General features: G+C 38.0%; 3 protein-coding genes and 1 long non-coding RNA gene across 10 annotated transcripts in view; 2 read left to right on the forward strand and 2 right to left on the reverse strand.

Moving 5' to 3' along the window:
- The window catches only part of btbd2b (BTB (POZ) domain containing 2b), a 47,894-nt gene extending 27,189 nt beyond the window's left edge, over positions 1–20,705 (reverse strand). For 3 of the 4 annotated variants that reach the window (XM_073932124.1, XM_073932125.1, XM_005168444.6), the window contains exons 1-8: positions 19,491–20,038; positions 17,546–17,665; positions 17,314–17,470; positions 11,833–11,938; positions 9,358–9,555; positions 5,324–5,516; positions 5,096–5,183; positions 4,772–4,918 (exon numbers count right to left, since the gene is read on the reverse strand). In XM_073932124.1, the coding sequence (XP_073788225.1) occupies positions 4,772–4,918; positions 5,096–5,183; positions 5,324–5,516; positions 9,358–9,555; positions 11,833–11,938; positions 17,314–17,470; positions 17,546–17,665; positions 19,491–20,014 (1,533 nt within the window). In that variant the 5' untranslated portion in view covers positions 20,015–20,038. Of the gene's footprint in view, positions 1–4,771; positions 4,919–5,095; positions 5,184–5,323; positions 5,517–9,357; positions 9,556–11,832; positions 11,939–17,313; positions 17,471–17,545; positions 17,666–19,490; positions 20,039–20,631 lie in introns of those variants that run through there. The other variant, XM_073932127.1, reaches the window with a different exon arrangement.
- The window catches only part of lingo3b (leucine rich repeat and Ig domain containing 3b), a 790,077-nt gene that overhangs the window by 75,666 nt on the left and 687,359 nt on the right, over positions 1–27,052 (reverse strand). The gene's annotated exons all lie outside the window — the stretch shown is intronic.
- LOC141379216 (uncharacterized) lies at positions 3,217–8,186 on the forward strand. Its single transcript, XR_012395391.1, has 3 exons — positions 3,217–3,950; positions 4,049–6,525; positions 7,345–8,186. It is a non-coding gene; the product is annotated as an uncharacterized lncRNA (long non-coding RNA).
- Positions 18,826–27,052, forward strand: part of LOC100534673 (protein unc-13 homolog A) — a 172,838-nt gene continuing 164,611 nt past the window's right edge. For 2 of the 4 annotated variants that reach the window (XR_012395330.1, XM_073932036.1), the window contains exon 1: positions 18,826–19,113. Coding sequence is in view for 3 of the 4 variants with exons in the window: in XM_073932036.1 (XP_073788137.1) it covers positions 19,023–19,113 (91 nt within the window). In the remaining variant the exon portion in view is untranslated. Of the gene's footprint in view, positions 19,114–25,461; positions 25,701–27,052 lie in introns of those variants that run through there. The other 2 variants (XM_073932038.1, XM_073932039.1) reach the window with 2 other exon arrangements.

Here is a 27,052-nt window from a genome sequence, read left to right on the forward strand (position 1 = left end):
TAAAAGTCTTAAATCAAAAAATCGAAATTTATGGTTTTAAAGTCCTAAACTCGCTGTTCTGGGTCTTAAATATTTTTGCACAGGTCTTATGTTTGCGATGTCCATGTAACGCTACATCTAATGCTCATTTAAATTCTTTTTGTTGTTGTTGCTAGGTTTTTGGGGTGTTGTAGTTTATTATTTCACTAGTCCAATTGTAATTTGCGGTATTACAACTAAAAAAAGGTCAGCTTGCAATAGCCAATCAGCTTTCTGATATTAAACTCAGTGCGCGCGGTGAATGTGACATCATCGCTGTGTTTGCGGAAGTTCGCTTTAAGAGCGCGCGACATGATTTCGGCTGGCCGAGTATGTCGTTATTTAACTGACAAATGTCGCAAGCGCAGTTTTATAAGTCAGGAGCGCTGTAATACAAGAGAGCGAATCTCTGCTCACGCGCCGGTTTCCTTTGTTCATGGACAAAACTGCTTGCGAGCTCTCAAAACACTGGCTGCTCACGTGCGAATGATCTGCTCTCGCTCGGTCGGACTCCTTTCGTACTTTTGCTCTCCAGAGATGCTTCAGTATACTGTAGTATTAAGAATAGTGAACTGATAAAATGAAATACAGTGTAGTTTTACTACAGTAAAGTGTGTTGAATTGTAGAAAAATATACCCTATATTGTAAAAAAAAACTAAAGCACTGGGTAGTTTGTTTTTAATACACTTGTTGAGTTACCATAGCAACTATAGTATTACCACAACAGAGTAATTGAAGTACTTTACTGAACTTTACAAAACACTGTACAGCAGACACCAGTTCACTTTATTTTAGTGATAAAATGGGATTGATAGTGGGATTTATTTGAAGAGTGAATAGTACAGTAAGCTATAATTACTAATCAAGTTTTTACCTATTTTCTATCACAGTTACAATCTGCTTGCCAGAATGACCAATAATTATTGGCTACAAATTGCAACAGCCATGGAAAAGGAGGATTTTTGTAAAACTTTGGAAAAACCTGATGGATAAGTTTGTTAAAACAAAAAAGAGGCCCCCAAAAACATCTTCAATGATAATGATTATCTTTTAATTCGTCTGATTTTACTTAGTTTTTTTAGACCAACCCCCTGTCATTTAAAAAAATATCTCAATGATGAACGCGTCAAGTATAAAAGCCTCATCCGTCTTGTGAGGTGTGCGATGCGGCGCCAGGCGAAAGTATAAATCAGCGTTAAGATGTTTGTTTTTTCTGTAGTTTAATGGTGCATTTAACCTGTCTTTAGTACTGTTCAATTTAAATAACTTTATTTTACCCCTAATTTTGTGCTTTTACATTTTCTCTCGCGTGTTTTTGATATTGCAATATAGGTCTTAAATTTAATGCTTAATGGTCTTAAAAAGGTCTTAAAAATTCTTAAATTTGACATGTTATCTGCAGCGACCCTGTAAAAGTTGCTAAATCAAATATGAGGAAATTAAGGCCCTTAAAAAAGTATTATAAAGTCTTAATCAGGTATTTACGAAGTCTTAAAATTTGTTCAAGCGTTGTCCAAAGTCGTTGACTTTAAAAAAGCAAAAGTATATTTATTTTCCTCGAGTGGTTCGGGCCGGGTGCATCAGGCCATGCTCCTCTGTCTGGGTGATGTTTAGTAATAGGCGACAAACGCAGGAAAGTGATGTGATGCTCTCCACATGTAGTGAAACCATAGAGCAGGGCTGTTTAACTGGCGGCCCGCGGGCTGAACTTGTCTCGCGAGGCAGTTTGTTTCGGCCCTCCAAATAGTGCGACCAAAACATCAAAAATAAATTTAGTTCAGTCAAAAAATGACCGCTATAGCTATGAAGTGAAGTCACGAGCTGCAGTTGAAGGCTGCGCAGTGTGTCACCTGACATTAAGCGAGTGAGTGGCGCGAGCAGCTGAAAACATTTGTATACTTTAGCTTAAAGGTTTCTTAATGCCACGTTTCTGTTGCACAGAACGAAACTGCTGCAACTAAACAAAGTTATGCCACCTGTGCGCTAGTTTAAATTGCTGAGCTTATAGCTGCACCGAGGATAATACGCACACACACTGGATTAACTATGGCAGCGGGCCGTTATCATATCGCATCTTTTCCGTGTGCAAATTCATCATTTCCAATATTAGAATTTATGTCAATATGTGTGGGCAAGCGGAGAGATGCGCTCAAGCCTTTTAGATGCACGGAGTAGAAAACATCTCACCCTGTTATGGTGAAAGTTGTGCGTGGCTTTCAGTGTAATGTAATGTTTACGTATGAACGCAGATATTAGGGGTGTCAAAATTAATCGTTTCTTCGGTGCACTGCGATGCAGACGCAGACAATCGGTATCGGTTCAGTAATAATCATAACCGGTTATTACTGATGTCATTTACCTCATATGAGCTCTGTCGCGAGGGAGGCGATCGCGAGTATTTACAGCGCTTTAACTACTTAAAACTCATAAACTGCACAATTTCACTGTGTGTGTTTGCTGGATCAGTCTTTCACTGACATATACAACAAAAGCCGCTATTTCACTGAGATCGAGAGAATGAAAGTACTCCATTTCTCTCTCTCGCCCTCTCTCTCTCACACACACAGTGGCCCATTTGACCTGCTGGCGTGGCTTTTCTTCTCTTCTCGGCTGTTTTACAGCGTTACTTTTGCATACAGAAACGAGCGCATGTCTGCAGAGTTTTCTCCACCGTGTCTATTATACATCAGCTGTGAGATCGCCGCTGCCGCCTGCCGCTTATCAGCATCACTCATCTGTGAAGAGAGCAGCGCGCAAGAGCCAATCGCAACCGTTTTTTTTTTGAGGGTGTGACCAATCAAAGGGGTGTAAGAGAACTAGACAAGGATCAGAAATTGAGCTGGATGTTTATATTTGTTTATATTATTTGCTAAATGCTCGTTTTGTTTAAAGTTACAGTTTATATATCTGTTTGTATTAAATGACAAAATTGTATTACAAATAATATATAAATATAAATATATTTATACATTTAATACAAGAACTGCTGCTGTGAAGAAAATATAAAACTGTGTATGAAAAGCACCGTCAATGCACCGTGATGCACCGAAATATCGAATTGAACCGAATCGATGGCATGATAATCGTAACCGAACCGTGAGACTAGGGTTGTAACGGTATGAATTTTTCACGGTATGATAATCGTCTAAAACAATACCACGGTTTGACGGTTTCGCGGTATACGGTATGTTACAAATGTTACAAAATAATAGAACAGTGAAGCAAATTTGACTTTTTCCAAATAATATATTTTCAGTTACTATAAACAACACCACTTACAATGAACAAATAAAAATAAGAAAATAATAAATAATGTGTCAAAGTCCAAATAAAGTCCAAATAAACATGGTGCAAATCCTCAGTAAAAAATAGATATAAATATTTACTATACTATAAATAGTTACATAACGAAACTAGATTCAATATGGAACATCCTTAGGTTTTATGTGCCAGCATGGATATGGTTGTCTGTGGATATGGATTTGGATATGGTTGTCTGCAATGCAGACAAACAGCTGCATCTTCATTTGCGTCTTTTGAAAACAGCAAGAGCAGCAGTTCGCCTTTGCTGTGTCACTGTTTTGTCATGTTTCTGTGCTGCTGTGCATGCAAAAGTACTTAGTATGAGAATTATTTCATGCAAAACTTTTTTTTTTGCGTTTTATTTAGCCGCGCATAAATGTATGCCTATCTCTCATTCCATGTTGTTCAAAAAGCTTGGTCCACAAACAAAAGCGAAACCTATGCTTATTGGTTGTGATATAGCGAGTTTGAACCAATCTGGGCATGGAGGAGGGACAATGCATCAATGTATCATGTCTGGTTTGTCCGGAGACACAGTGACGAGCGTTTCTTTGTCAAATCAGCGTTGTCAAATTTTGATGACGTAACCGCACTGATTCCGGAGCCTCTGAAAGTCCGCGAATGTTATGTGATACAGCACTGGAAAGCTGAGATTCTCTTCTTTATGCCAATCTTTGAATTGTATGAATCGGATCAGCGGATCAAAAGTTATTAAACATTTAAGAGCAATACTTATTTTTAGCCGCGGGCGGCTGTCTCGGTCTTTAAGGGTTAAAACCGTTGATATGCAATTGTTCATGGTATGATAATCGTGCACGTTCAAATCGTGGTAAACCGTCATACCGGTATATTGTTACAACCCTACGTGAGACTAGTGTAGGTTCACAGCTCTAGCAGATATTAACACCAGTACATTTAAATACTTACCTAATATAGAGCTTAAATTTACATTAGACGTGATAACCCTGAAACCATGATTATTCTTCAGACTATATAATCGTACACCTAACATCTATAATTGTTGCATCCAATAAGTCTTACGCAGTTCAAAACATAACATATGAATGTGTCTCTTCGGCCCTTCATTTGGGATGCTTTTCATGAACTGGTCCCCGTGACTAATTGAATAGCCCTGCTGTAGAGCAAAACAGACGGCAAAATGGGATAATGCAAGTTAGCGTACTCCTGGTTGGAGTTTAAACAGTGGCTGAGACCTGTCACTGAAAACAACCACGTAATTTACTCTTTCAAGGTTTCTTTCTTCCAAGCTTTCCTGAGTTCTGTTGCACGGTTGAGCTTCATTGATTTAACTACAACTGTTTATTAAGTTAAAGGTTTGATGCTGATTTATCAATCCTTTTTAAAGAAGGACATAAAAAGTATTAAAATTATCTTTAGGATTCCTGCATATCCCCTGACATACTATATTAATATTTATCTGCTGTTTACCTTTAATGTAGCACAGGCGGTGTAGTTGACGTTGGGCAGAACCTCCACTGGCTCCTTAAACATGACTCTGAATGTGTTTGCAGACCCGTCACAGCTGAAACCCGTGTCGTTCTGACCCAGAACTGTGTTACTGTCAGTGTGAATGATCTGAAAATAAAACACACAGCGTCACAGTCTGTACAGTTGCTGGAGGAAATCTCAGGACTGCAGTGCTGGAAGGACAACATTTAGAGCATTATGTGGCGTCAAAAATAACAAGCTAGGGTGTCCTTTTTTAAAACTTGCATTGGTTTTAAATTGCTTATGAATTTTGGACAGCCATACCTGTATGTTGACCTGATAGTCTGTAGGTCCGTGTATGGATCCATAAAGCCCAAAGCCCACAATAAATATCCTGCGGCTGACAGAGAACCTGTAAACACAGAGCTTCAGTTCACCCTTTGAGCAGGACAGTATATGCACAGCACACATTACATACTCGTTACAATGCTAATCGATATCATACCATGCCATATTGAGAGTGTTTGTGTATTAACGGTGGTGTATTCTCACCGGATCCGGTCACTGGTCCCGCTGTAGCCCCAGCGACTTTCCACCTGCCCGAAGCGTGTGATGCTGCACTCTTTGCCCCGCAAACAGCAGCGCGGCCTGTCGATAAACTCCACACGTGGCTTAGGGTTCACCGTGAAGTGCAGGAACAGACTCACGACCTCCCTGTCTGTGAGAATGGCTGACTGAGCAGGACCTGAAGGAAACACACAGCACATGTTAATAATGCAGCATCACATTGCTCCAAATAAACATCCTAATGCTGTCTGATTGACAGCTTAGACTTTTAGTCAAGTAAAGGTCAAGTCATTGTTATTTTTCTATAAAGCTTAACAGAAAAAATGAGCATGAAATGAAAATCCATTCATTCATTCATTCATTCATTCATTTTCTGCCGCTTTTCTGGGGCCGGGTCGCGGGGGCAGCAGTCTTAGGAGAGAACCCCAGACTTCCCTCTCCCCAGACACTTCCTCCAGCTCCTCCAGGGGGATCCCGAGGCTTTCCCAGGCCAGCCGAGAGACATAGTCCCTCCAGCGTGTCCTGGGTCTTCCCCGAGGCCGCCTTCCGGTGGGACATGTCTGAAACACCTCCCTAGGTAGGCGTCCAGGAGGCATCAGAAACAGATGCCCGAGCCACCTCAGCTGACTTCACTCAAAGTGGAGGAGCAGCGACTCTACTCCGAGCTCCTCCCAGGTGTCAGAGCTCCTCACCTTATCTATAAGAGTGCGCTCTACCACCCTGTGAAGGAAACTCATTTCGGCTGCTTGTATCCGAGATCTTGTCCTTTCGGTCATGACCCAAAGCTCATGACCATGGGTGAGAGTAGGAACGTAGATTGACCGGTAAATCGAGAGCTTTGCCTTTCAGCTCAGCTCCTTCTTCACCACAACGGACCACATTACTGCTGCCGCTGCACCAATCCACCTGTCAATCTCACACTCCATCCTTCCCTCACTCATGAACAAAACCCCGAGATACTTAAACTCCTCAACCTGGGGTAAGGACTTTCCTCTAACCTGCAGGGGGAGCCGTAAGGCGGCCGATGCATTGCGGAACTAAGGTTAGGACAACGACAACCCGATCGTCAGGCACAGAAACTGGCTCTTGAGACATGGATAAAAATTTATGGCATCTTTATTTATTTTTTATTTTAATAAGGTAAACATAGAAATAAGACTGATTTTATTTGTAGTATGGGCGTCACAGTAGCACTGTTCAAAAGGCTTCTGGAACATTCTCTTGCTGACTGATACGCAAGTGCATCGTCACTTTAATGGGCGGGACTTAGAGAAGGAAGAGAAGCAGGTGTGCTGAGCAGACAAAGAGCCCGAAATGAAATCACTGCAAAGTTAAAGTTATCTGCTTCTCAGCTCACGTTTGCATGCAGATTAACACAACCGATGATGTATATAGTTGTGCGTGCACAGAAAGTAAGTGTATTTGGTTTGATTTATGTAAATGTCTCGTTATTTTAGATCGCGGGTGAAATGCGCCATAGCGACATAACTCAATAGCGCCTAATGGCCGATTTTGAAGTTGTAACTGATAATAGTCGATGATTAAGTTAACTTTCATGTTCAGTATACCTAATGCACGTAATGTTAACACTTTACATGTACAAATGTAATCGTTTGGTCGAGTTATTTACCACTTATACTTGTTGATTTATTATCTCATTGGAAAATGTGCCTCAGCCACGTTTAGTGGTCTATTGGTGCCCTCTTGTGGACAGTCATGGAATTACTGCTCTAATTATTTCCATTCATATGGTGTGCGGTTACTGCAATTTGTATTCATATTTTATAATTATAAGTATTGTTGTTTGATGTTATAATTGTTATTTATATAATTGCTTATGTGAGATTATTTTTGCATTGTTTCAAAAAACCACAACTTATCATCAGTAAATGTTCGACTGAGAAATGGAGTCTGAGTGAATTTCTTATAGATGACAGTAAACAGTTCTGACCGACTGTCTGCAGGGCTTCAGATACACCCGAATCAGTGTTAAATTAAAACCTCAGTTATAAGCACAGTGAGTAGCACGAACACCTCAAACCTCGGCTGGGTCAGTTAATGTTTCTGTGTGGAGTTTGCATGTTGTCCCCCTGTTGGCGTGGGTTTTTACTCCCACAGTCCAAACAGATGCGCTATGGAGGAATTGATGAACTAAATTGGCCGTAGTGTATGTGTGCGAATGCAAGAATGCTTGGGTGTTTCCCAGGGATATAAAATATATAGTGGATAAGTTGGCAGTTCATTCCACTGTGGCAACCCCTTATTAATAAAAGGACTAAGCCGGAAAGAAAAGGAATGAATGGATGGGTAGTATTTTTATATGAACATTTACTGGACAGAAGCAACTGATTCATCTCACTGGACTGAAGGTTTACATGATCACAGAAAAATCAAGTATGAACATTTATTTCCAGGAACCTTTACATTGTCTGTTCCTCATCGGTGGTGTGATCTTTGCAAGGATTATCTCTAAATTATGATTGCATTACTTGGATTGTTTTAAACAACTCTCTACTAGCCGGGCTTCCAGCTAACTCTATCAAGCCTCTTCAGCTGCTCCAGAACGCAGCAGCACGAGTGATCTTTAATGAACCTAAAAGAGCACGTCACTCCGCTGCTCATGCGTTTGGACTGGCTGCCAGTTGCTGCTCGCATCAAATTCAAAGAGGGAAGAAATCATTTTCCCGAACTCTCGCGTTCAATCTGCCCAGTTGGTGGAATGAACTCCCGAACTGCATCAGAACGGCAGAGTCACTCGCTGTCTTCAAGAAACCACTAAAAACTCAACTATTTAGTCTCCACTTCACTTCTTAATCTGCAATTGCCTCTCTGGATATACCACTAACTGTACTCAAAAAAAAAAAAAAAAAAACTAATGCTTTCCTTCTTAGACTTTACAGACCTGAAACTTGCCTACAGCACTTATTCATTGTTGCTCTTATAGTTGTGTAATTTGCTTCCTTGTCCTCATTTGTAAGTCGCTTTGGATAAAAGCATCTGCTAAATGACTAAATGTAAATGTAAAACAACAGATATAAATAAAATGAAAAGATTAGTATATGCCTGAATATTAATAATATATAAATGTTGATTTGAATAGTTTATTAATCATTTACGAACTCATTCTGAATTAACTCCCCAAGTACTCTTAAATACGAATGATTTGTAAACGATGCGACACTAAATTTAGTTAAGAAAAATTAATCAATAACAAAGAATGAAAGCACAATTATTAAGCACATTTGTAATGTGCTTGTAAGTCCAGAATAGAGCATTTGTATGTGCAGTTATGAAGTGCTTACTATCATCTATTGATGTAGAGTTATGCCACGGTCACACTAGTTTATGCATGCCTAATTCTGTTGTACGACGCTGCGAATAGGAGGGGGATTAAACAAGATAATTAGACATTAAAAATAAAAAGATATGAACGACGAAAGAGTGATAAAAGATAAACTATTCACATAAGCTGCATCCCAAATGGCACACTATACACTCATGCACTTTGTACTTATGCACTTACACACTCAACAGGATAGTATATGAATGTAGTGGCGTCCCAAATGATGACAGCACATAATATTTGACTAGATATTCTTTAAGACACTAGTATTCAGCTTAAAGTGACATATAAAGGCTTGACTAGATTAATCAGGGTAAAGTTAGGGTAATTAGGCAAGTCATTGTATAACAGTGATTTGCTCTGGAGACAATCCAACACTAATATTGCTAAAGGGGGCTAATAATATTGAGCTTAAAATGGGTTTAAACAATAAGAAATTGCTTTTATTCTAGCCGAAATAAAACGAATAAGACTTTCTCCAGAAGAAAACATTATAGGAAATACTGTGAACAATTTCCTTGCTCTGTTCAACTTCATTTGGGAAACATTTGAAAAAGAAAACAAAATTCACAGGAGGGTGAATAATTCTGACTTCAACTGTACGTCAAAAGCTGGTTATTTCTGACTGTTATTTCATATGTATGGCTTCACATGTTAAGTGTAAAGGGCACAAGACCTGCAGCGAACTCCTCAATGGTCATGAGAGGGAAGCGGATGAGGCTGAGGGCTTTTCCCAGCACTCGTCTCTTGTTCTCCGGCGTAGGCTGAAGCTGCTGCCGGTGAGCTTCAGCTTCTGCCCAGCGGACCGCTGCTCCGAACAGATGAACCTCTCGCACACCCAGAGTATCTCTCTCCAACACTGCCACCAGCGTATCTGAGACACCGGGAGAAAAAGAGCTGTGTGTCAGGACAAGAAGAGGTAACTAGGACTTCAATAACACAATGAACACGCTTTATCACATATTTGGAAATACTGGCGGATCACACGGTTTCAGACTCGATCGAAATAAGACTATATATATATATATTAGCGCTGTCAAAATTTACGCAATTAACGCAGTTGCAGGTTTTTTACTTCCTGTTGTGGTGGACGTGTGTTCAACATGCAATAAATGTGGATAAGACCAAGGAAGCACTTTTTGAAGGCAAGTTCCAGTATAAAACAATTAGTTGCATCACAGGTTATCCAGAGTTTCATGCAATTTCGGGTGTTTCATTTTTAACTTTCGACATCTGTTGTAAGTTGATACCGCATGGCGAACAGAAAGAAAATCCTCCGCATTTCATGACTCGGTGTTCCTTTAAGGTAAGGTTCCTTTTAAGGCTACACGGTAGAATTTTAATAAGAGTATAATCTTAATCATATTAAAATCGGAGTATTGGTGTCTTATGTAAATGTACTCAGAACGTCTGGTGAAGTCGCGAGCTGTCAAAGACAGGGCATTACTCTGCCTTTCAGCATGAGCCCTCCAAGTTTAGCGTGTTTCCTCATTAAACGCAACGAAAGCGTATGCTTCGCGTTGTTGTGTCAGAATCCTTGTGAAATACAGTAATACTGTAGGACGCTTAGTTTAAGCAAATTTGATGAACGTGATCATGCGTGTTGAATCTGAGGGGAGTCGCTCCAGTATGGAAGGCCGTTGGGGCCAAACGTCTGCAGCGCGTTGTGTGTGTGTCTGTGTCAGGCCCGTTGAGGGGTGTCAGGGGTGGAGTGAGCGACGTATCTGAGTAGGGGTGAGAGGGGTGTGCAATGTATTTAACGACCGGTTTGCAAGAAATTATCATTCATTTGCGGGCATTTGGGAGTCTCTGTGCACTTGCGGGATACTCCTAGTCTTAGCAACTGGATGAATGTAAAGGAGGATTAAGCTAAATTGTTTCTACTCTATAATTAATGTTCTCAACTCACAGCAATAAAACTTTACAATGAGTGCAACAGTTTGTATTCTATAGTTTGTTATTATAATTTTCCGTTTTCCACATCTGCAATTCCTGTATTTTGGCATTTTTTTGCAGTCCACTTAAGCCTGGTTTATACTTCTGCGTCAAGTGACCGGAGCAACTCACGGCGCAGGCAACGCGCGCAGCTGTGCATTTATACTTCTGCGCGCTGTCTCCGTTGGTCTGCATTAACACTTCCGAAACGCTAGTGGGCAGTGAGGTGTAAATGTTCCTCTGTGTTGAGTTTCTTCGCTTCTGTTTTGCTATTCTGAACACTTCCTGGATGTACAAGTGACTCAAACTCGCTCATTTTGAGGCAGGAACCGGCGGACGTGCAACAACTTTAACCATGAGGTAAACACAGAACAAAACTTTCCATCCGGAGCTCCTTCACGGGACTCCACACTTGTAAACAATCGTTTGTGCCATTCGCGTGGCTCTCGGTCCCGCCCAGACTCGTCGGCGCTAGCAAGCCGACCAATCACAGAGCTTGCGCTACGCGTTGTTGCGACGTGTAGTTACAATTTTTGAGAGGTGCACGTCAGCGACGGCGATGGCCACGGCGAAGGGCTATGCGTCAGCGCCGTAGCATACGCCGGTGTTTGACGCAGAAGTATAAATCAGCCTTTAGAATCCAACATGGAAATCAATGTTTTCTTTATTGGCATTGATTGTTTTGAAATTTAAATGTCATTAACATGCCTGTGTTTTAATTTCTTTAATAAATATGGCTGTCAAGCCAGGATCTTGATGGTTTATTGTGGGTTTGTTGTTTACATGAAGAAATCTGTGTTACAAGGTAAACAAAAATTCTATTAAACAATTATATTTTGAATTTTATTATTTTTGGTCTAGCGTTTACATTAATTTTACATTTAAATAGCTAAAATGACAAGTTTCAGTATTTTAAATGTGATTAATTGCGATAAATTTTTTTAAAAAGGTGCGATTAATTAGTTATTTTTTTTAATCGATTGACAGCACTAATATATATATATTTAGGGCTGGACGATATGGCAAAAATTTATATCAATATATATAAAATTGAAGAAGCAAAAGTAGCATGAAGTCAAATATAAAAGCAACCTAAAGCAATATAAATGATTGCCTTGAGTGTGAGATGTATTAACGCTCATTCAGGAGTTTCGGACTTGGACTGATCGGCAGGTTTGTAATACGGTACCGTGGCTCTGAATTGGTGATACAGTACCCAGATCAATATCAGTGAATCCTTCTGCAGCCAGAGCGTCTCCTGTGTTTTTATCGATGTTCTCCAGACACAGACTGGCCAACTGCGGCTCATCAAACAGCCTCGCCTGCAACCAAACAGCAGAGTTAGCATATTAGGATCATGCTAAAACAGAAACATCCATCATGCACATATTATCTGGGTGAAAAAAAAAAAAACTGTTGCGAGATGACAGCATTTCCATTAACCATTGTTAAGTGACTAAACAAAAGCAATAAAGACTGATATTAGTTTTAATCACATTGCAGTATTATTTTTCACCAAAGATGTATACGTGTTATAAAAGCAAAGATTCCATTGCAGTTTTGTGAAATTGTACTTTGTTGAATTGCCTGAAAAATTGCCCTATGCAAGCTAGTGTTGTCATGATACTGGAATTCGATACCAATCGGTACTGGATTTTTAAAAACTGCATCTTTCATTTCCCACTAACATTTGAGCGCTGTTTATCACGTTCTTAAACAGCGCTGATTTCCTATTGTGTTCATTTGCTCAACAGAAATGACTGTGATTGGCTGGGAAGGTCATCAGTCACCGCTCACCACTGTTAACTAAGAGTTAACACAGATAAACGGACACTGGAGTGTTTTAAAGCCGCGAAGATCAGTCGATTCATCAGCGGATCGCTCGTATGTCAGCTTATAAACAGACCAGCTGATCTTTGCAGCTTTGAAACGTTCCAGTGTTCCTGTATCTTTGGTTACACTCACTAAACAGCGGTGAGTTTTATAATTGTATATAATTTTTAATTTGTACAGCGTGCATTACAAAAACCATGGCGTTATTGACCAAAACTTGTCCTCTCACAATAAGACATCACAAAAAACTCATATCGCAGTCAATGTGCGATTATGCTGGGCTATTCACAACAGACGCAAAGCACCTCGTCATGTGCTCTTAGTTTACTCTAGTGCACATTTTTAGTTTAGTTAACTTATTTGAACGATAGATGCAATTACGGCGAATGTCACACATTTGCGGCAAATGCATCTCAAATTACATGCAAAGCCGCAACAATTGGCCTCTATTAATATGTTTGCATTGACTTTGTTTCTAATTTACTCACCTGAATAACCAATTACACATTTGACAAGTACTAAAACAAATGGAAAATTAAAAGTAGATATTGTTAGGAATAAGGCTGCACAAAATATGGAGAAATGATCGCAATAAACGTATAAGAAATATACATATTTATGTAGTGCAGTAAATTAAAGGGTCACGAAGCACCAAAACACATTTTTTAAACTGCTGACAGTCGTATATGTGTCCCACACTGCTAAAACACTATTAGGACACATATATCTCACTAAAAAGTGAAAATTGGTAGTTTTTGCGTTATTTCGAGCAAATTTGTACTTCAGGTTTGAAACAAATTTTTGAAGCTGCGTCACGGCCATGAGATCTTAGTGTGTGTTCCAGCGTGTAGACTGGACGTCTGTACCTGGTAGTACCGTATTACATCTCCCAGTGTGCTGCATTAATGCATGAGTAAGGCTTGGTTCAAACCAATCAGCGCGCTCTATTGTGCAACTTCATTAATATTCATTACTGACACAGTGTTCAGACAGCAGAGAGACGTCACATTGTGTTGGCAAAACAAGCGTGCAGTGTTGCTTTTATAGTTTGCTGCAGTGAAGGTTTTGTTTTCATTTTCTTTCTATGAGAGCGCTGCTGGACTCACGTGTGGATCAGTGCACGAAACGCTCAACAACAATATGTGTCTCAGGAACATTGTTTACCCGAGAGCTTTTCTCATCTGGAAATGGTGAGATCCGGATTTCCTGCTCGTCTCCTCTTTAAAAGACGCGGCTCTAGTTGCTGGTGATTGTCCTGTCTCTACAGATTTGGTAAGTGAGCGACCAGTGCTCTTTGTTTATTCAGTTTGTTCGTATCGAACTATTACACCGAGTGTAAACATGTTAGCAGCACAACCAAACTTTAACCTCGTGTAGGGTTTTCACCACATTTTGTGACCGGAATAACACACACGGCTTTCTGACGGTACCTGCCAAATGCATCTAAGTTACAGAGAAATGCTGAGGTTTTTTTCTCTCATTCGTTGTGCAATCTCAAGCATTGCATGAAAAATACACGCTTACAGCAGTTCCTCGAATCAAATATATCGTTTTTCACGAGAGGCATGAATGAAATTCCTGAATGAAAGAGCCAAACTGCAGTTAAAGTCCAACATTTAATAATTTGTCAAACAATTCGACTACTCATGTCCATGTAAACACAGTTACTTTCTCCCCTGTGTGTGTGTGTGTGTGTGTGTGTTTTGACTCTGAAACTCAGCGCGTGCCCAAATCGACACTCCCGTATCATCCCTCTTTTGCTCCTCCGACACTCCCCCCTAAACAGAGCTGGACACGCCCACTTTTCTGACTTTTTCCAAAGTAGAGGTGTGAAAACACCACCTAGCACAACAAAAGGGTACCAAAAGGTAGAGCTAGACATGCAGCTGAACGCTATTGGCTTACAGAGATTTGTTACTCACCTATGCAACAAGCCAGGAGAATGAAAACAAAATAAAAACCATTCTTAAATAAACAGCCGAGACATTACACCGTAATAACATATGCTTATAATAATGAGCCATGGTCGACCCGAGCTCAAACAAACCTGGTCACCGTCTTGATGAACAGCCACAAAGCCAAGTAGAACAGGATCTACCCGGTACACTGTTTACAAGGCCGTCTAAAGTACGAGTAGTTTCACTTTCTTGCCAAGCTCACTGCGCGTCTATATCTGAAATAACGAACTTCTTGAGCTGATGATAATAGCGTGCACGTTATTATTGAAGTGCTTCTGACATCCGAACCTTTCAGAAACAGACAAACGTGAGCGTGAAGTGCAAAATAACAAAGGAGAAGCCAGACAAAACAAAGGAGCAAATGATTCTTTCAGCAACCTAAAACATGCACAAACTGCCAAGTTGAACTATTATCATCGCCTTCAGGACTGTGATGAACTCTGGATGACAGAATGACTCTCTAACAGAGGCTACATGTGCTGCTGAAGATTACAGACACAGATGAGAGGTCTGCTCTGACTGTGGGCTTCATGATGCGTGCTGTTTTTGAACCTAAATAAGGACTAAATGTCTGCTGCGTGTAGTTTTTCTGTAGTTGGTAACATATCGGAGACTGTAAGGGTCTGTGTGTGCTCATATATGTTGCATTTATTTATTTATGTAATCGCAGACTATCATAGATCTGCAGTTATAATCAAATCCTGCTCATACAAGGTTTAGTAATGAAGATTTATACACAGGTATTTATGTGTATTCAGCATCTGTTTCATGAGAAGTGCTTATTGTATAGGTGAACGACCTGTACAGCTTTATTTTGACATTTCCTTAAGTGAGAATGACGTCGACTGCAACTTCTTGTTGTACACCACGCCCACCATTGGTACTCTTTTGGTAGTGGAAATGCAAGCCTGGTAAAGGTGACCTATTCTGTACTGTACCACTCAGTGGAAACCATTAGTGAACCCAGAGCTGAAAATAAACATGAATGCTGGGAGACGAGAGAGGAAAATGAAAGCAGGCAATAAGAATCAGAACTTTTTCAGTAAGGTTTTCAGTCATTTGTGCTGTTTTAAAGGGCCATGAAACCCCCTCGTTTCAGCAGGGTGTTTTCACACCTCTACTTTGGAAAAAGTCAGAAAAGTGGGCGTGTCCAGCTGTTTAGGGGGGAGTGTCGGAGGAAGAAAAGAGGCTTGGTGTGGGAGTGTCTATTTGGGCGCGCTGACTTTCAGAGTCAAAACACACACACACACACACACACACAAACACACACACACACACACACACACACACACACACACACACACACACACACACACACACACAGGGGACAAAGTGACTGTGTTTACATGGACATCTGTAGTCGAATTATTTGCCAAATTATTAAATGGTGGACTTTAACTGCAGTTTGACTCTTTCATTCAGGGAATTCATTCATGTCCCTCGCGACAAACGAGATATTTGATTCGAGGAACTGCTGTAAGCGTGTATTTTTCATGCAATGTTTGATACCGCACGGCGCTGGCGTTTGCAGATGAGAACAGCTCTCAGGTAAACAATGTTCCTCCTTAGACACGTAAGTTATTGTTGTCGCGCGTCGCGTACACTGTTAATCCACACGTGACTCCAGCTGAGCTCTCACAGAGAGAAAATGAAAACAAAACTTAACTGCAGCAAACTATAAAAGCAACACTTCACGCTTGTTTTGCCAACACAACGTGGCGTCTCTGCCGTCTAAACACTGTGACAGTAATGAATATTAATGAAGTTGCACAATAGAGCGCGCTGATTGGTTTGAACCAAGCTTTACTCATGCATTAATGCATCACACTGTAAGACGTAATAAGACACACTCTGGCACAGACGTTCAGTCTGCACGCTGGAATACACACTATTATGTCATGACCGTGACGCAGCTTCAAAAATTCGTTTCAAACCGGAAGTACGAATTTTCTTGAAATAACGCAAAAACAACCAATTTACACTTTTTAGTGAAATATAGGTGTCCTAATAGTGTTTTTAGCAGTGTGGGACACATATACCACTGTCAACAGCTCAACACATGTGTTTTGGTGTTTCGTGACCCTTTAAAGCCTAGCTTTTGTAATTAATTAGATTTAATTAGCTCAAAAAATATCTATTACCTTTTTATTTTTGTATGATCATTACATAAATAAAAGTTGTTGTTTTTTTAATTGCTGATGAAATAAAAGGTTTTAAAGTACGTTTTATTGTAATAAACATCATTATAGCAACACTTCATCAAATATTTTCCCAGTATCATGCAGCCCAAGTGTGAACCCAGCATTATTATTCAACAACAAAATGGACGCATTTCCATTAGCTGTAATTTTAATTCACAATTTCAATGGGGTATATGCTGAAGCATGCTAATAGGACTTTTAATTTGCCAGTAACCTGGGTTTAGTGTTTCCGGTGAACTGTATGCCAATGCAAAATCAGTGCGTTTAAGGTCTGTTTTCTTTAAAAATCAGCGATCTCCACTAGCTGAGTGGTATCCGATATAAAGTGGGTCTCAGATTGTGCAAGAAGCACTGCATTAAATTACATTCCCCCGCCATGTCTTTATAATATGAGCATTTATTTTACCCCAGTATATTTATGAAGCTTCTGCGTTAGCCTGCTGAGTCTGACAGGTGTGTGCGAGTAAACGGCTTTTGTCTCGTTTTACGCTTGAGCAACTAAATAAATGCCAAAGTCTGTTTAACTGAATGTGTTTTAATTACATTACAACATTAATGCTGTAAAAGCAACCATATAAAATGGAAAAAAACTCACAATAACAGGTCACCGGAGGTTTATCAGTATGGGAAACACACCAGCTCACTAGGCATATACCCCATTTGCACAAAATGAAGGGTAATAAATACATGCTTAACAAAACATACTTGTGTAAGCAGCATGAACGCATTATCCGCTCGTAGGTTCTTCTTCAGAAACTCCACACAGTGTGCCTCTAGAGCCGGAACAGCGTATTTTTTAGCCGTGTAGAGAGTCGTCATCACTGTCTCGGGTCCGATATGAACTTCATCAGAGTACAGGAATCTGAGGAGAAACAAGATCTGCATATTTCTGGAAAGTGTAACGCATGCGTGCCGAAAAGGAAATAAGATGTCATACTTAAGCAATGAAAGGAATGCAGCAGGTTCTACATCCGGGAGCTCGATCTCTGTGGACGTGGTGGCCATGCCTCCATTGAACATGGCATCAAATACTGCACTGCCAACCGCCAGAACAAACCTGCAACAGAGAACATTAGATTTTAGATATTTAGAATACTTTTTAAGTACAAGAAATAATGCATTTATAATATTTGTATTCAATAAATACTATTTTAATAGGGTATATGCCGAAGCATGCTAATAGGACTTTTAATTTGCCAGTAACCTGGGTTAACTGATTCCGGTGAACTGAATGCCACTGCAAAATTAGTGCGTTTAAGATATGGTTTCTTTAAAAATCTCCACTGCCTGAGTGATATCTGATATAAAGTGGGTCTCAGATTGTGCAAGAAGCACTGCATTAAATTACATTTCCCCCATGCATGTCTTTATGAGCATTTATTTTGCCTCAGTATATTCAATGGAGCTTCTGCACTAACCTGTGGATTCTGACAGGTGTGTGCGAGTAAACAGCTTTTTGTCTAGTTTTACGCTTGAGCAACTAAATGAATGCCAAAGTCTGTTTAACTGAATGTATTTTAATTACATTACAACATCCATGCTGTAAAAGGAACCATGTAAAATGGAAAAAACTCACAATAGCAGGTCACCGGACGATTATCAGTATAGGAACAACACTGGCTCGGCATATACCCTATTGCAAATAAGCATTGAATTGTTATCTTTTTAATAAATGCAAGTTAAAAATGTAAACGTAATTTAATGATAATAACAAAACCAGAAAGAGAAAATCTAAAGAAAACGAGAACATGTCAGCTAATGAAGTAAAAAACAGGACATTTTTTAAATGCATAATAGTATATACTAATAAAAATTCATTATAAAATCAGATGAAAAAATAATATAACCATGTCAGCTAATAAAGTAAAAAGCAACAACAATGGGATGAATTTATAGAGTAATTTTAATTATTTACATTAAAGTTTTAACGTTTAAGACGTGCATAAAATGAGACATTTGTTTTAGTAATTATATGACAAATAATTATAATTACCATAATAAATTCAACTGTAACAAACAAAACATTTAATAAATTTCATTACAAAACTCTCTATAATATTTACACTATAACAGTATTTGTATACTTTTGCCTTTCAAATTAATATCTTAACTTGATTTCTAGTTTAGTAATTACACAAAAACGTAGGTAGTAAATAAATAAATAACTGAACACCACACACTTTGTTTTTATAAAATACCAATGTTATTGGCTCTCCTGTGTCACGTGACCAGGCGCGTGCGTGTTATGTTTGATTGCCAGCTGAATTTTTTTTAGCAAAAGAAGTTGTCAATCTTAATCCTTTGGTCAAAAAAAGCCATAAAATGACTTAGTAAAATATTGTAGGAGACAGTGTTATGATAGATAATGCCGTTTATAAAACTCGACAGCAACAGTCCCATCCAAATTTGTTATTATGCTGGAAAGTGCGCATGAACATCCCGCGAAACATTTCCTTTTGTGTTTCACGGATAAACAGCCAGTATGCAGTTCGGGAGGATACGAAGGTGAGTACATAAGATTTAATTTAACTTTCTGCCACAAAGAGATTGAGGTAACGTTAAAGTTGGTTTAATAATCGCACATTCATTCATTTTTGAACAGCGACAACTTTGCCATGGTCCCCTAACTTAGATTGTTTACACCCCTACTTTGAATATTAGGACTGAAATCGTATGCAAGTGTGACTTAAGAACAGCATTAGCACTATTTAATTGACTGTGAACAATGCTGTACGTTGATAGTCTGCTAATATGTTTCACTATTTAGAATTCGCAAACAACACATTTCTGAAATGATATTAGCGTTAGTAAGCGGAAAGTCTGAAGGTGCGAAAATAAAACCAACTTTAGCCCTTTAGCAATGAGTGTATTAAAAGAGTCACCTGTGCGCAGGTATCCGCTGGACTCCCATTCCTTTACCCACTAGAAAGTGAACGTCACTCAGTACTTCATTATTGAACAGAAACGCAAATCTCTCTTTCACGGTGCTTTTCGTCGCCTGCCAGTTATAAACAGGCTCCCGGTACACAAGCACGGCGGCAGCGGCTGGTGGAGCGGACAGGGCTGAGTGTGTGGCGGCCGCCGGTGTCATCGCTGCGTTAGACGGGCTCCCTGTCATGTTCGAGGCGGCCGGAGCCAGCGGGCCCACCACCGCCGCGGCAGCCGGGACAGCGTTCATCAAGTTCGGCGGAAGTCCCGACGCGACACCGGGGCTTTCAAGGGCCTGAGGCCCCGGTTGAGGATTTGAGCGTCTCGTTACCCCCTGAGAGCCTCCACCGCCCCCGACCGATCCTCCGTGACTCGCCGCCAATGCGAAAGGGCTGTTGCTCGGTTGACTGTTACCCAAAGGTCCGGGCACCGAGAAATTTAAACACGGAACCCGACCGCTATTGTCTCCTGTAGCCATCTTGGACCGAGGCGCGCACCCGCTGAATGAGTAAACAAATCGCGCGCACTGTCAACATCCGGTCCGAAGGGCACATGTGTGGAGTTTTATGTCAGATTTATTATTAATAAAATAGTAATAACTAATTGAATTTTGTATTTATATTATATATATATATTGTTTAGTTTTTATTTATAATTTAAATAAGTTTTTTTACATCTAAACACAACAGAGGTATAATGTAATGTTAATGAAATTATCTATAAATTAAGGAAAACATGCACATATGCGCTACATTAGTTATATTCAGAATAGCACACACTGTTATTATTATTTCAGCAGTACATTTTATCTGATGGTTTTGTACATAAACGCCTGTGGTGTTAAAACACCACAAACTGTCTCATTATGAAAAATAAAACTGATAAACAATTTCCATAACTCGGCGAGGTTTGTAATTGTCCTGCAGAGTGTTCAGAGCACAGTCATTATAATGTAGGAGATGGAGTAATCCAGAAATCCTTTGTGTCTCCCTCATAAAAGCACATCTTCGTTGTACCACGAAACAACTGAAGGCTATGCTAAAGGATGATGGATAACATGAATAAATGGTCTGTTGTCTTATATCCACTGTTTACCTTGCTCACTGTCCGTATTGTGTGTCCGTGTATTCATGAAAGTGACAGAATAAAAAGATATACAGATGATGAATGCTCGTGAACGCGACGACGCCCCCGAGCGGACGTCAGGAGGAGCGCGCCAATGACGTCACACCTTCACAGCTGCCGCAGATGCGGCGTTTCTGCGTGAAAAAAAGCCAAGGCGTGAAGCTGGAGTCCGTATAATCACTTTGAGCCTTTGCAAATGCAGTTAGAGAAGGAAACTGCCCAGATATATCCACACAAAGTGCTGCTCCTACATTTCACGAGCTTCCAGTAAAACTCCACACAGAAACGCCAACTGACCCAGCCGAGGCTCAAACCAGCGACCTTCTCGCCATTAATATACCATTGTTCATATAATTCAAATTAATTAATTAATTTTGCTTCGGCTTAGTCTCCTTATTCATCAGGAGTCACCACAGTGGAATGAATCGCCAACTTATCCAGCATATGTTTTACACAGCAGATGCCCTTCCAACTGCAACCCAGTACTGGGAAACAGTATACTCACTCATTCACACACATACACTTATAAGTGTATGTGTGAATGAGTATGGGTGTTTCCCAGTACTGTGTATATACTGTGTATGTATGTATGTATGTATGTATATATATATATATATATATATATATATATATATATATATACATATATATATATATATATATATATATATATATATATACATACACACACACTGGGACCTATTTAGTTCATTAATTAAAAAGAAATAAGGGTAATGCTTTCAAATACTGGTCTTTTAGTTCAGGCCCAAAGCCAGGAGTGGGTTCAGGTGGTTCGAAGAAGCTCATTTGTCCCATTTTTGACTGCCATACCATCATTCATTCATTCATTCATTCATTCATTTTCTTTTCGGCTCGGTCCCTTTATTAATCTGGGGTCTCCACAGCGGAATGAACCGCCAACTTATCCAGCATATGTTTTATGCAGTGGATGCCCTTCAGGCTGCAACCCATAACTGGGAAACACCCATACAAACTTGCTATGTCATCATAAATTGTGAAATTTATAGATAGAAAAAGGCTTTAGTACATTTTTTAATTATTCCAGTGGCCAAAATCTGACTGGGCAAAGTTAAATGAGCTGGCCGGTTTTTATTTGCCCATAGGCTACAGTTTTTATTTCAAATCAAGTTTCACCAGATTCCTTTTTTATGATAAATGATAATAAATTTGTATTTTCACAAATAAGTATGTTTTCATATTTCTTTATTCGTTTCTTTAATGCCCATCTCATAATAATATTTCTAAAACTGGATTAATTTACAGATTAGATGCAAATTTGTAAATAAATACTTCTTAATAAAATAATATAGTGAGCACTTTGCGTAAATTGTCGGAAATATTTTTGATGCATCAAAAAAGTGTAGTTTTGATCACCATCTGACAAGCTGATCCAGCAAAGATTAGTGCTTAAAATGTCACTAAAATGCATAACTGAATTGGGAAAAAGGTGAATTACTGCAAAAACGGTCCACTTTTTCAGAAAAAAAGAACTACCCTTTTCAATACATTTATTACGTTTTTTATTCATGTTATGTTACATTACCTTACGTTAACATAAAATAACGTTACGTTGTGTTATGTCATGTTACGTTATGGTATGTTACGCTCCGTTGCATTACGTTGTGTTATGTTTTGTTATGGTATGTTACGTTGCACTATGTTATGTCATGTTATGTTATGTTACATTACGTTGCGTTATGTTATTTTATGTCATGTTATGTTATGTTATGTTACGTTACATTATGTTGCGTTATGTTATGTTATTTTATGTTATGTTATTTTATGTTATGCTACGTTGTGTTATGTTATGTTGTTACGTTACATTACGTTGCGTTATGTTATTTTATGTTATGTTATTTTATGTTATGTTATGTTATGCTATGTTATGCTATGTTATGTTATGTTATATTTTGTTATGTTATGCTATGTTATGCTATGCTATGTTATGTTATGCTATGTTATGTTATGCTATGTTATGTTATGTTATGCTATGCTATGTTATGCTATGTTATGTTATGCTATGTTATGCTATGTTATGTTTTGTTATGCTATGTTATGTTATGCTAAGCTATGCTATTTTAATGCTATGCTATGCTATGTTATTTTATACTATGTTATGCTATGCTATGTTATGTTATGTTATGTTTTGTTATGTTATGTTATGCTATGCTATGTTTTGTTATGTTATGCTATGCTATGCTATGTTATGTTTTGTTATGTTATGCTATGCTATGCTATGCCATGTTATGTTATGCTATGCTATGTTTTGTTATGCTATGCTATGCTATGTTATGTTATGCTATGTTATGTTTTGTTATGTTATGCTATGCTATGCTATGCTATGTTTTGTTATGCTATGCTATGCTATGCTATGCTATGTTATGCTATGCTATGTTATGTTATGCTATGTTATGCTATGTTATGCTATGTTATGCTATGTTATGTTATGCTATGTTATGCTATGCTATGCTATGTTATGTTTTGTTATGTTATGTTATGCTATGCTATGTTTTGTTATGTTATGCTATGCTATGCTATGTTATGTTTTGTTATGTTATGTTATGCTATGTTATGTTATGCTATGCTATGTTTTGTTATGCTATGCTATGCTATGCTATGTTATGTTATGCTATGTTATGCTATGTTATGTTATGCTATGTTATGTTATGTTATGTTATGCTATGTTATGTTATGCTATGTTATGCTATGTTATGTTATGCTATGTTATGTTATGCTTTGTTATGCTATGTTATGTTTTGTTATGTTATGTTATGTTATGCTATGCTATGTTTTGTTATGTTATGCTATGTTATGCTATGTTATGCTATGTTATGTTATGTTACGTTATGTTATGTTACGTAAGGTAATGTTACGTTATGTTATGTTACGTAATGTTATATTACGTAATGTTATGTTACGTTATGTTATGTTACGCTATGTTATGTTACGTTATGTTATGTTACGTTATGTTAAGTTGCGTTATGTTACGTTGTGTTACGTTACATTACGTTATGTTATGTTAACTCACTGTGAATAACTAACGTAAACAAGCACAACTTTGGATTTTAGTAATGCATTAGTTATTGTTGTATTATGGTTAATAAATGCTGCAGAATAATATTAATGTTAGTAAGTACGTGGACCAAGTGTTGCCTAAAAAAGATATTTTTCAGAAGAAAAAATGATAGTAAAAAAATATTGTGAAGCACCACTTGGGAAATAATTTAAAAGATAAAAAATTCACAGTAGCCTATAGGGTTAATCATTTTAATGTCAGCTGTAAATTTGTAGTCTGCTCAGGCCATCAGGCAGGAGTTACAGAAGCCTGAGGAGCAAATCAGTGTGGTTTCGTGATAGTTTTTATCCTGTCATTATAAGGCTTTTGAATAATACCATTTCTTAAACCCTATTGATAGCTAGTGTGAAATAATAAATCAATAAATAGTTAAACTAGCATAAGTTGTTACTATTACAACTATTATAACAAATGGTGAAATAGGTAGGCTATTTAAGCATCAAGTTATTCTCTTCAGAGATTTTTTAAATTATATCTGTTATAACTATATTTTTTAAATATATTTTGAAACAAAAAAGCTTATTTATTATGTTAGGATGTTATAGTGTTTGTACAGGGATGTTTTTTATGTTTTGTTGGGTCTGTTGTAACGTAATTTCGTTCTGCATTACAATTTTATTGTGGTGTTTTGAATGACAAAATAAAGAAACTGAGCTGAAATTTGATATTAATCAGTGAAGACGTTTTCTTGTACACTGGAAAAAATGCTTTTTGTTCCAACTACTCATTTAAAATGAGCTCAATCAACACAGATCTTGAGATTTTTTGGGACAGCTTAATAGTTTTATGTTCAGTCCACTTACAAAAAAAAAACATTAAGGATTTGCGTGGAATCCAGCATTTTTTACAGCGTGTATCTGGCATGTTCAGCTGGGTTTAATCAAAGACTTGTGTAAACTGTCCAGCCTCTGCTGTTATGTAATGTAATTTCAGCACGTAGGCGCAGCTCTGCATGCGGATGTGCGGGGGTCCATTCCGGTTGTTGCTAGAAGGGATACAGCTGCGGCCGGATGTTAACAAGAATTATTTAAACAATTTATTATATTATCTTTTAAATAGTTTTTTATAAACATCTACCTCCACCCAACCCATCACATTATTGTAAAAACCCTCATTACACTGAGTAATGTTTATATAATTAATTAAATTACCCATTTAAATGTACATTATTAACGTCTACCCCCACCTTCACCCCAAACCTACGCCTCACAGTAATGTAAAACGGTAAATATGCGGAGTATTATTAATATTTTTGGTTAAATTTCCAATGAATTGTACTTTAGTAACGTCTACCAACCCCAACCCTAAACACAACTATCACAGTAATGTAAAAACAGTAGAGTAATATTCATATTATTTATTCAATTATACATTAAGTTGTGTTTTGTTAACGTCTACCCCACCCTAGCCTCATTACAGTAATGTAAAACAGTAATTACACCGAATAATATTTATATTATTTATTAAAAGACCCATTAAATTGTAATTTATTAACGTCTACCCCAACCTTAATCCCCACCATCTGTAATGTTGAAATATGAATTATTGTTGTAGAGTTTCACAAAAATGATGCTATATTGATGTGAGTATCCGCAGCTGTATCCCATCTGGACCTTACCAGAGGGTGTTTCCCGCGTGTGCGGAGAAACTCCCGCGCTTTCTGTGACGTGTGACGCCCGTCTGATTCTCATCAACGTGACGTCACTTCGCGAGCTGTCCGCGGTGCTGAAGCAAGATGGCAGTGCGCTAGAGGCGACCAACTGATGGACTAAAAGTGCTTTACCCGGACATTATCTGTTCATTGAGCGGTTTGTGCGTTTATTTGAGCGATTCTGAAGCCATGGCTGTGTTTTGAGTGGAAAACGGCTGAATTAAATCACAGCACGTATAACGGACCGTCCCGTTCCGGAGGTCGACGCGATGTCTCTGCTCTGCGTCGGTGGTGAGTAATTATATTTATTATTAAATACAGTCTTATATTGTCATTTATTCATATAGGATGTTATCTGATTGATAAATCCTGTCTTCATACAGACACCAGTACAAAAAGTAGCCTGTAGGACTATTTAGTAGTAGCTTGTGATTCAATACAGTAGTCATATACTAACGTTATACTTAATATAATGCTGTGGGGTTTACATTACACGTTTGTTTTTTTATTTATTATAAACGATTCTTTAATGTATCATACACGTAAATAACATGTTGTAGACATCTTTGAGTCATGGTATCCTTCATTTAAAAGTACCACTGGACATGGATATGTACTGGGACACTCGTATATCATGTTATTTACATGATATTTCATAAATCACGCAGTGCTATTGTTATATATCAGGGGGTTTTGACAAAATACTGATATTAAAAATAATTTCTTAACTCTTCTGAAGTAAAAAAATTACAGTGTTGTATAAAAATGAATATAAAGAAATATGAATATTAATAATAACTAATATGAATAATATTATATTAATATAAACATGTCTGGAAAACATGGAGCCTTTATTTTTTGACCAATTGTTATTTATTTATTTATTTATTTTGGTCTCAATTATAAATTACATGCAGAGTTTTATTCAAATTTTGATTAAATTACCAATAAATTGTATTTTACCATCTACCAACCCCAGCCCTAAACCCAAACATCACAGTATAAACGATTGTTTTATGTATTATAGAGGTTGTAGACATCTTTGAGTCATGATATCCTTCATTTAAAAGTACCGCTGGACATGGATATGCACTGTAACATTAATATATCACATTATTTACATGATATTTCAATTGATATTTCATAAATCACACAATTTTGTTATATATCAGGGTTATTCGACAAAATACTGATTTCTTAACTCTTCCGAAGTTAGAAATTACTGTGTTGTATGAAAATTGATATAAAGAAACATTAATATTAATATTAACAATATTATATTTTTATATAAACATGTCTGGAAAAACATGGAGCCTTTGTTTTTTTGACCAGTTGTTATTTTTTGGTCTAAATTACAAATTATATGCAGAGTTTTATTCAAATTTTGATTAAATTACCAATAAATTGTATTTTAACATCTACCAACCCCAACCCTAAACCCAACCATCACAGTATAAACGATTGTTTTATGTATTATAGAGGTTGTAGACATCTTTGAGTCATGATATCCTTCATTTAAAAGTACCGCTGGACATGGATATGCACTGTAACATTAATATATCACGTTATTTACATGATATTTCATAAATCACACAAAGCTTTTGTTATATATCAGGGTTATTCGACAAAATGCTGATTTCTTA

This window comes from Danio rerio, chromosome 2, assembly GCF_049306965.1.
Source record: "Danio rerio strain Tuebingen ecotype United States chromosome 2, GRCz12tu, whole genome shotgun sequence".
Lineage (NCBI taxonomy): Eukaryota > Metazoa > Chordata > Actinopteri > Cypriniformes > Danionidae > Danio > Danio rerio.